General features: G+C 38.8%; 1 protein-coding gene across 10 annotated transcripts in view; it reads right to left on the reverse strand.

The window, feature by feature from the left end:
• LOC127848315 (uncharacterized) overlaps positions 1–11,521 on the reverse strand; it is a 97,784-nt gene that overhangs the window by 32,112 nt on the left and 54,151 nt on the right. For all 10 annotated transcript variants that reach the window (XM_052380693.1, XM_052380695.1, XM_052380698.1 and 7 more), the window contains 2 exons: positions 5,852–6,109; positions 2,678–2,795 (listed from right to left, as the gene is read on the reverse strand). In XM_052380693.1, coding sequence (XP_052236653.1) covers positions 2,678–2,795; positions 5,852–6,109 — 376 coding nt within the window. The remainder of the gene's footprint in view (positions 1–2,677; positions 2,796–5,851; positions 6,110–11,521) is intronic.

Raw genomic sequence — 11,521 nt, forward strand, 5'->3', positions numbered from 1 at the left:
CGGAAACATTTTCGAACTCAGTTGAGATATTATAATTATAATTGTTCTGACCCAGTTTCATGAAGATTGGACTATAAATGTGACTTCTAGAGTGTTAAAGTTTTACTATAGCCATATAAGGAAAACTGCCCGCCCGCTGGCGGCCATTTTTTTCAACGGACCAGAACCATTTTCAAACTCAACCGAGCTATCATTTAGACAAATGTTATGTTATGTTAAGTTTCATCAAGATTGGACTATAAATATTACTTCCAGAGTGTTAACAAGGTTTTACTATAGCCATATAAGCCCAACCCCTTGCGGCCCTGCGTTTCAACAAACCAGAACCATTTTAAAAATCAGCCGAGATATTAATAGAACAATATTCTGACCAAGTTTCATGAAGATCAGACAATAAATGTGGTCTTTAGAGTGTTAACCAGGCAAAATGTTGACGGCGGACAAAAGGAGATCCCAAAAGCTCTCCATAGGTGAGCTAAAAAAACAATTTAAATTACAGGCATTAAATCCGAGCATTTTATTTCGAAATTCTCCATTTGACCATTATCATCTTTATTGTTTACACAATTTACATATTTTATGACTTTAAGGCATTATAAGTGCAAATGCAAGTGAATAAGTGATTGATGAATAAAACTAGTCATGTCACTATGGATTGATAATTGGGAGTGTTTTCAGATCTCTTTGGGGGGGGGGGGGGTATTATACTACCCACATATCTGTTTCCACATGTTACTTCTCCATGATAAATTGAGACCAATTAGTTTATAAAAACAAAAGGTATTCATCATGGAGCTGCTGACTAAAAGTAATGAATTAATTGACATTTATGGCATCTCACAGCGAATTTTTCAGCACAAAGTAACCATCATGTTTTACAAAATATTTTAACTCAGCATTGCAAAAAATTTGTAAATCAGAATTGGAAATTAAACATTCATTATAGTTGATTCAAACAAACAACATATTTTATAAAAATATTAATAATTGCAAAAATCTGTTGACATGTACTATTCTTAGAAAATGGAAGTGTTGCTATTTAAACCAAAATAGTCAATAGCTAATAAGAACAAGGGCTGTTTGTAAAACATGCATGCCCCCCATATGGGCTGTCCGTTGTAGTGGCAGCCATTGTGTGATACGTTTTTTGTCACTGTGACCTTGACCTTTGACCTAGTGACCTAAAAATCATTAGGGGTCATCTGTGAGTCACGATCAATGTACCTATGAAGTGTCATGATCCTAGGCAAAAGCGTTCTTGAGTTATCATCCGAAAATCATTTTACTATTTCGGGTCACCGTGACCTTGACCTTTGACATTGTGACCTCAAAATCAATAAGTGTCATCTGCCAGTCATGATCAATCTACCTGTGAAGTTTCATGATCCTAGGCATATGCGCTCTTGAGTTATCATCCGAAAACCATTTTACTATTTCGGGTCACCGTGACCTTGACCTTTGACCTAGTGACCTCAAAATCAATAGGGGTCATCTGCGAGTCATGATCAATCTACCCATGAAGTTTCATGATCCTAGGCGTATGCATTCTTGAGTTATCATCCGGAAACCATTTTACTATTTCGGGTCACCGTGACCTTGACCTTTGACCTAGTGACCTCAAAATCAATAGGGGTCATCTGCGAGTCATGATCAATCTACCCATGAAGTTTCATGATCCTAGGCGTATGCGTTCTTGAGTTATCATTCAAAAACCATTTTACTATTTCGGGTCACCGTGACCTTGACCTTTGACCTAGTGACCTCAAAATCAATAGGGGTCATCTGCGAGTCATGATCAATGTACCTATGAAGTTTCATGATCCTAGGCCCAAGCGTTCTTGAGTTATCGTCTGACAACCACCTGGTGGACGGACCGACCGACAGACCGACATGAGCAAAGCAATATACCCCCTCTTCTTCGAAGGGGGGCATAATAATTTAATGAAGATCTAGTCTAGACACCAATACAATGAACACACCTATTTACCAATCTGTCTGAAGCTTGTAAGAAATGCGTTTAATTATAATCATTATAGAACCACTTGGTGTGAATGTAATAAATACTTGATAGTTTACTTTGCGTGAGCTTTGCATACTTCATCTAATACACCAGCTATTGAATGTTTGTGTACGATTTATTTGATTTGTTTCTATCTGTTACCATTTTGTTAGATAAAAAGTCCATTAGGAATGATTTCTGCAGGGAGTTTTTGTATGTCCCCCACCACTATACACAATAGTGGGGGACATATTGTTTTTGCCCTGTCTGTTGGTTTGTTGCTTTGTTTGTTTGCGCCAACTTTAACATTTGCCATAACTTTTTGCAATATTGAAGATAGCAACTTCATATTTGGAATGCATGTGTATCTCATGGAGCTGCGCATTTTGAGTGGTGAAAGGGTAAGGTCAGCCTTCAAGGTCAAAGGTCAAATATATGGGTCAAAATCGCTTACTTTATGTACACTTTTGCGATAATGAAGATAGCAACTTGATATTTGGCATGCCTGTGTATCTTATAGAGTTGCACATTTTGAGTGGTGAAAGGTCAAGGTCATCCTTCAAGGTCAAAGATATGGGGGCATAGTGTTTCACAAACACTTCTTGTTTTATAAAAGTATTTGTGCACTGGGGTTTAAAACTTTATAACTTTAAGCTTAAAGCCGTCATTTGTACTCACTGTCTTTTAGCTTTGTCTGAATGGCAATCTGCTTCCAGATTTCTGCAAGGAAACGGTACGTGGGGGCGTAACATTCCTTCATTGTTTCCAAGGCTTTGGCAATGAACCTAGCACCAAACTGGAATGCACCAATACAACTGGATAAACAAAGTCTACAATATGTATAGCATAATAATTAAACAAGAGGGCCTGAAAGGCCCAAAGTCGCTCACCTGAGATAACAAGAGATTATTGGAACAAATCTTCTGACCAAGTTTCATGAAGATCGGAAAATAAATGTTGCCTCTAGAGTGTTAACAAGGTTTTACTATAGCCATATAAGGAAAAATGCCCCGCCCCCTGGCGGCCATGTTTTTCAACCAACCAGCATTATTTTCACACTCATCCAAGATATTATTGGGATGAATCTTCTGACCAAGTTTCATGAAGATCAGACAATAAATGTGGCCTCTAGAGTGTTAACAAGATTTTACTATAGCCATAAAAGGAAAAATGCCCCGCCCCTTGGCAGCCATGTTTTTCAAGCAAACGTTTCCATTTTCGAACTCATATATCATTGAGACCAATCTTCTGACAAAATTTCATGAACATTGGACAATTAATGTGCCCTCTAGAGAGTTAACAAGGCAAATGTTGAAGCCGCACAACGCATGACGGACAAAAGGCGATCACAAAAGCTCACCATGAGCACGTTGTGCTCAGGTGGGCTAAAAACAACAACAGCAAGTTGGCCCAGTTGTTCATAAATATAACAGTTTGTTAAAGCTAACCAAAGCAAATTATCTAATGTGCTTTAATTTCAGATACCTTGGTTAATTTATTACTTTCAAGTTTGAATAACCATTTCAAAATTTAGATTATACAAGAGCTTTTCACAGTAGTGCCAAATCCCCGCCGAAATGTGTTTGCTTGTATGACAACATTTGTTTTAGAGAGTAGAATTATATTTGTAAAACATGGCACCGGTGTCTTCTATTTATATTCCAAGGATCAATTAGTTATATAGTGTTGGAGTTATGCTGTAGAGAATAAAATATATGGAAATTAAAGAAAGGGAGGTAATTAAAAAAGAAGACTATGAACAGTTACTGTTCTTGATCCCTGTATTTTTCCTTAAACTCATCTATTCATTTAACAGTGAATACTTGAACAGTGTTCAAATTATAATATTATTGTAAAATTAGATAAAGGGAGATAATTGAAAAGCTAAAATATTTACTATGTAATTGAATTAAATATATGATTTAAAATTATAAATAAATAAATATAAATAAAGAAAGGGAGATAATTCAAAATCTACGGATGAAAGAGTTATGGTTCATGTTCACTGCACTTCTCCTAGTTGCCATTTGTTTATATTTCTAGTTTCAAGTAAATCCCTTCAGTAGATTTAGAGTTACGCTCCGGACAAAAATTTACTTTGAAATTTTATAAAGGGAGATAATTCAAAAACTAAGGTAGATAGAGTTATGGTTCTTGATCAATGCACTTCTACTAGTTGCCATCTGTTTATTTTCTAAGTTTAAAGTAAATCCATTGAAAAGATTTGGAGTTATGTTGCGGACAAAAATTTACTCCGAAATTAAATAAAGGGAGATTATTAAAAAACTAAGGTAGATAGGGTTATGGTCCTTAGTCACTGCAACTCCTACTTGCCATCTGTAAATATATGAAGTTTCAAGTAAATCCCTTCAGTAGATTTAGAGTTCTGCTCCAGATAAAAATTTACTTTGAAATTATAAAAAAGGGAGATAATTAAAAAACTAAGGTTATAGAGTTATGGTTCTTGGTCACTGCACTTCTCCTAGTTGCCATCTGTTTACATTCTAAGTTTAAAGTAAATCCATTGAATAGATTTGTAGTTATGCTCCGGACAAAGTTGCGGACGGAAGGACGGACAGGACCAATTACTATTATCATGTAATTTTAGCCATTTGACTAGTAAAAATAGAGATGGGAACAAATATTTGAATCTTTGAAAATCAGCAAAATATTTTTATTATCTAATATTCGAATTCAAATATTTGATTTTAATGCAAAGACACTTAAAACAAAATTAAGTGCCAAGTAGCATTTATGGTTTATTGCAGATAATTATTCAGTTTATCAGTGATTGTTTGGATAACAGCTGCATAAACAGAAGAAATGATAAGTAGCCTACAGGAGGGTATCAGAAGAAGGATTGTTAATCTGGGAGTTTACATGGGTGTTTAATACACAATGTTTAAACTATTGCCTAAGATAATTGTCATTTTATTCTAAACTTAGTGTCTCCCAATTAACCCTTTCAGTGCGAGAACCGAACTTTGAAGGCCTTTGCAAACAGATTGGATCCAGATGAGACGCCACAGAACGTGGCGTCTCATCAGGATCCAAACTGTTTGCTATTCTGATAGTATTTTTTGAAAAAAAATCGAAGAAAATGCAAATTTTAGAAATTCAGCAGACGACATTTAAGCAGATGACAAATTTCCCAGCATGCAAAGGGTTAAGACAACCGAGAAAACCCGACTTTGTTACTTTAAATGTCCAAGGAATTTAATTGCTATATAATCAACAAATAAAATCTGACCTCTAATCTGAATTTAGTTACTCAAACATTAACAAACTGAATCGTCATGGTTCTGGAGTTCGTTCCGAAAAAATTATGAAAACAAAAGCATAAATATTATCTAGGAAAAGTAAACAAAATAATTTAGTATAGTATTGAATAAATGATAACAAGAGTAATATGTTTTCCGGAAATATTTTATGCAAATAAAATCTATTAAGTGAAAATAGAGAACATAATCATCAATGATCATTTTTAAAAATTATTACTCTATCCTCTTTTTTAAGCTGCATAGAAGATACAATTTATATCAAGAACAGTACTTTGCTCCAGACGGTTTTAATTTCAGACATTTATATCTCAGGTTTAAAAGTTGATTTTTCAAATACATATCAAAATAATGAAAAATATCCAAATATCATTTTTTCATTTTTGTTCCCTTCCCAAGTTAAAAACATCATAATTTAATGAAGTTTATCTAAAAAAAAATAATCTCAAATTCCATTGATAAATCAATTATAGTTTTCTCCAAATTAAAGAAAAATTTGCTTAAAATGAACAGCATTTTTCATAGGTCATATTACCAAAATTATGAAAAAAATAAATACAACTGATAAATGTACCCAAGCAAACTCCGCCAACAGTAAAGCAGATGCATTTCGATAGTAAGTATCGTCATGCATTTCTTTAAAGGCAGGAATGAAGTAGTTGATAGTTTCCTTGACAAGTTCTGTTTCAACACTATCTGTTTCAGGCCTTTTCTTTCTTGGGTATTGCCGTTCCAGTAGATAGAAGCAGATGTTGTTGACAGCCATAGGTCCGGCTACTTGCAACGCTAACGACTCTAAATAGGCCTCGTCTACATCGGGGAATAACGACAACTAGAATTGTGACAGAAACTCACTTGTAGCTCAAGTTACTGAACAAGATTGCACATAAGTATTAAACCGAACTGCATCTGCATTTCCATTGCAATATAATATGCAGGAGCCCACAAGCCACTCCTAAAATGTGTGCAGCATTTATCTATTTTCTTGTTGATTCACTCCTATGTCCTCTTTACCAGTTGAACTGATGAGAAAAACAAATTTTCTTAAAATAAAATTCATTTTAATTATTAAATACTTACCTGTTATCTCTAGCTTACCCCTTTCCAAGGGAGTTTATTCATCAGGAAAATATTCAAGCGCTGGGAATCGTCCACCTCTATAAAGAATCCAAATCAGGTTAAACATAGTACAATGCAACCTAACAGGAAATCAAGAACCATAACTCATCTTTCCTTTACACAAACATAAAAAGGCGATAAGCGGGGTGGGAGGTGGGAGTTACCGATAACATGTAAGTATTTAATAACTAAAATGAACTTTATTTTAAGAAAATTTGTTTTAATATCATAAATACGTTACCTGTTATCTCTAGCTGATTTTGCAGCTGCGGCGGGAAGGTTCGCATATTTTTTCCCATCACAGCAGAACCCATATACAGGGTTTACAGCCAGAGATAGTAGAATCACGTCCTCTTATAATCTTTGTTAGTACAGTATAGTACTTAATTCTCGGATGGCACCAGTGTACTTACGCCATAGAAGAAACTACAGTTTGAGCCACTACAAGAGGACCCAACCTATACAAATTGTCTTGTTGGCACTCAAGAGAACGAAGATAAAAAGAGGAGAAGGTGGTCCGATTCCTCCAGAAAGCAGCTTGAAGCACTTCAGATAGTGGGGTCTGATTAATATAAGCCCACGAAGCCGAAAGAGCTCTTAATTCATGCTGTCTTATCTTAAACAGGGATAAATCCCTAGATGAAAGAGAAGAATAAGCTTTCCTTATAGTCGAGGCTATCCAACGAGAAATAGAAGCCGCAGACACATCGCCCCCCCCCCCCCCTTTTAATGGAATGAAAAGTCTTTTGCGAGAACCTCGAATAGACTTTACCTTTTTAAGGTAGAACTTCAAAGCCCTGACCGGGCAAAGGAGTCTATCATCATCTTCATGTCCACAAGTTCTAGATAGACTTGGAACTTTGAAGGGTTTGGAAGCCATAGAGGGGAGTTGATTTTTAGCAAGGAATCCTGACTGACATAACAATGTACAGATCCATCAGAAGAGTCAAAACGAAGATGACTATCCTCGATAGAAAGAGCATGAATTTCACTTCTCGGTTTGGCTGAAGCCTTAGTAAGAAGGAAAACGGTCTTCCATGTTAGGAATTGTAATGAAGCCTGATCAAGAGGTTCATAGGGAGCCTTAATAAGCGAACCTAGCACACAAGCTAAATCCCATTTAGGAGCAAGTGTACGAGATACAGGACGACTAAGTTCCATAGCTCGAACAAGTTCTGAAATAGCTGGATCAGCACAGACTTGTGAAGACTTAGTGAAAGCCAATGTATGCGAAATCATAGATCTGTATCCTTTGATGGAACTAAGAGAAAGTTTCTTATCATCAAAAAGATAAATGAGAAAATCCGCTATTCGTCTAGCAGAGGGATTGAGGGGATTAATTTTCCCTCAAAAAAAACAATTAGAGAAGAGTTTCCAACGAGCATCATAGACTGCTCTGGTGGATTTTCTCCTTTCCGAAGCAACGAGGGTTGAAGTAACATTTCTTCTGCAAAGATTGCCTGATAACGGCCAGACGTGTAAGTGGAACATTTTTGGGTCCGCATGTAGTCTGCCTCTTTGAGACAGAAGATCTGACCCGTGAGGAAGATTCCTGGGATAATCGTACAGGAGACTGAGAAGATCGTTGAACCAAGATCTTCTGGGCAACCAAGGGGCAATCAGGAGTATCCTGCAAGAGCTCACCCTGATTTTCCCCAATATTTGGGGAATTAGAATGGGTGGGGGATAGGCGTAAGCGTCCAGTTGGTCCCACGCGAACGAAAGCACGTCGATTGCCCACGCTGCTGGATCGTAAACTGGACTCACATACAGAGGAAGTCTGTGATTGTGTCTGGTCGCAAATAGATCAACCAGGGGATAACCGAACTTGAAAAAGATCTGGTTGGTCACTTCTTGATGAAGTGTCCACTCCGATGGAAGTAACTGGTGTTTGCGAGACAAACCATCCGCCAGGGCGTTGAGGCGACCTGGTATACATTTTGCCAGAAGATGAATGTTGAGTGTTTTGCAAAGAACAAGTAATTTTCTGGTTTCCAGATACAGGGATTGAGAATGTGTTCCCCCCTGTGCCTGGATGTAAGCCACCACAGATGTGTTGTCTGTTGACACCAACACACAAGAGTCTCGAAGATGTGATTGGAAATGAGATACAGCTAGAAATACTGCTCGCATTTCTAGATTGTTGATATGTAGGTGAGATTCCTGATGAGACCACAACCCTAAAATTATCAGACTGAGAGGTTCCAGGTGAGCACCCCACCCTTCCTTGCTCGCATCCGTTATTAGATATAATGACGGTTGTGGAGGAAGAAGGGGTACTCCTGCCAACAGAGTCTCCTCGTCTAGCCACCACTGAAGATGAGACACTAAGGAGGGACGGATTGGAATCTGTGTTAATAGATTGCCTGGAGACCATTTCCAACAAGCTGAGAGATAGTGCTGAAGAGGACGTATGAAGAGACGTCCCAACTGCACAAAGTCTGCTACTGAGCTCAGGATACCGTTGAGAGAGAGGAATTCTTGAGCTGTTATATGAGATTGGGACAAAACCCAGTTGACCTTCATCAGAAGGTCTGATATACGTTGAATAGACACTCTGACCCGATTGATGTGGGTCAAGAAATTAATTTCCACAAACGTAAAGTCCTGTGAAGGAATGAGGTCTGATTTGTCTGCATTGAGAAGGAGTCCTAACGAGAGGAGTTCCTTCCAAGAGAATTCTAGGTTGTACAGAAGCAATTGACGATCGAGCTGGTGTAAGAGCCAGTCATCGAAATACTGAAGAAGAATAATCCCGTGAACTCTGAGGTGTGATCCGACTGCTGACATTAGTTTGGTAAAAACTCGTGGGGCTGTCGCCAACCCGAAAGGCATAGACCGGAACTGGCAGACTTGGCCTTGAAAGGCGAATCGCAAGTACTTCCGGTAGTTGGGATGTATAGGAACATGGAAGTTAGCATCTTCCAGATCCAAAGACATCCCCCAGTGCAGCGGTTTGATGGATTCCCGTATGAAAGAAGGAGTCTCCATTTTGAAAGTTGGTTTGAGGAGATACATGTTGAACACTTTTAAATCTATTACTGGTCTCCAGAAACCATTTTTCTTTTGAACAAGAAAAAGACGACTGTAAAATCCTGGAGAATAAGGATTTTGAACCCTTTCTACCGCCTGTTTTTCCAAGAGCCAGAGAATATGTGGATGCCGAGATACCAGCTATATAGGGACGCGAGAAAGTGGAGGCCTTTTTTCGAATTGAAAAGTCAGGCCTTTTGTCACAAGAGAATGAACCCATGTGTCTAAAGTAATTTGAAGCCATCGATTTGAGAAGTGGAAAAGTCTAACCCCGGTATTTCCGGCATCGGAGGTTGTGGCGGTAGAAAGGGAAGGGCCCTAGGGCTGATAAGCAGGAGGTGCCCCCCTGCCGGTAGAAGGTTTGAAATTCCTCTGTCCCGGCTTGGGTTTGCCCTTTTTCCCAGAATCTTTATTAGAAGACTTGTGACAAAGAAGGTCTGTTATAGGAAGACTGCCTATTAGGACCTGACTGTGGATTAAAAGAAGGCTTTTTAGAGAAAAGGTTATTTCTCTTAGCCGTCTTGAATGCTGGAACTGCTGGTGGCCTAGAAGCAGGATGCTTAAAGACCCCTTGGCGTTGTCCAGAGTTGTTTCTAGCTAAAGAAGCATGAAGTTGGTCATCCTTGTCAGCCGTGATTGCTTCTTGTATCCTTCCACCAAAAAAGAACCCTGATGTGAGAGGAGCTGTTCTGAGCGAGTTCATACCAGGTTCCAACAGAAAATCTTTAGGTAAAGAAGTAAGGATAAGATCTCTACGAATCCTTAGCATCTCGGACATTGAAGAAGCAGAAGTGTGAGATAAGGCCAATGTGGTCCGTGAGAGATTAATTAACAAATCACAGAGTTCCTCCGGAACAGATTCCGAACAATCACACACCATTTGTAAAATTGTCGCTAGCATAAAGTCAATTTGGTTAGTCAAACCTAATGATCTACGTTCCCTCATTTCCCAAGTTTCCAACATTGAAAACGGAACAGAAACTGAATTGGAACCACTTGGCATTACAAGAGATAGCTTGCTAATGTCCGGATCTGGAACCGGAAGTTTTGAAAAATCCAACCCAGATGTTGCATGTGGTACAGGAGGCTTGTAACTTTTACTACCTTCCTGGTGTTTTGGATCAGCTAGTTCCTTAGGAATTTTCCATGTTTCTCCTCCTTTTGGAATAGTCTTATTAGCTGATTCCAATGATTGAAGAACAGATAGAACAGTAGAACCAATGGGAAGTCGCGGGTCATGACGAGCCGTCGACTTACTAACCCTGTTGGAATCAAATGTACGAAAAAGTTGTTCTGTCACAGAAATCGTCGCATTTGAAGACAGTTCAGCAGGTCTTGGACAGTAATCTTCACCAAGAGTACTAAACATCAGTTCATAGATCTGACCAATCGGAGCTAAATATTGATCCGTCTCAACATTAGATTCTGCATCTGAATCAGCCTCACTCTCTACAACACCAGCGGTGTGTATAGAATCAGCAGGAACAAAAGTGAGAATATCTTGTACCGGATTGTAATTGTCTGGTAACGGCGAATGATTATCCCCGACGTCAGTAAACTGATAATGTAAACCGGAAGATGGTAAATTATCAGCATTGACCGGTACAAAATGTCCCGCCGAATTCTGTATCCATAGTGTATCAGGATTCGACAGGGTAGCTGTAGGGGGTACACGACTAGATACGGTAGATGATACCCGTGGTGTTGACACTGACGCCATAGTGGTGAGATGAGCTCCTGAAGATGCAATATGTGTGGCAGTCAACTTTGGAACCGACACATTTGGCATGGAAACATGTGATTCCATAACGGAATACGATGGTGAACAACTATACGAATGGTAGGTCCGATGCTGTCTACGTGAACGTTGCTGACGTCCTCGTTTCCTGCGATGTCGAGATCTGGATCAGCTGCGCTGTCGAGATGTGGATCCGCTGCGATGAGATCGAAATTTTTTGGAATACCGTCTCCGTGAGTGACGACGTGATCGCTTATGGGCGCCGCGACGATGATAACTGCTCGACGAAGAAGAGCGTGTCCGATGTCCACTCCTTGATGAAGACGATGTATTCGACGACGAATCGGATGTAGA

This window comes from Dreissena polymorpha, chromosome 10 (assembly GCF_020536995.1).
Source record: "Dreissena polymorpha isolate Duluth1 chromosome 10, UMN_Dpol_1.0, whole genome shotgun sequence".
NCBI lineage: Eukaryota > Metazoa > Mollusca > Bivalvia > Myida > Dreissenidae > Dreissena > Dreissena polymorpha.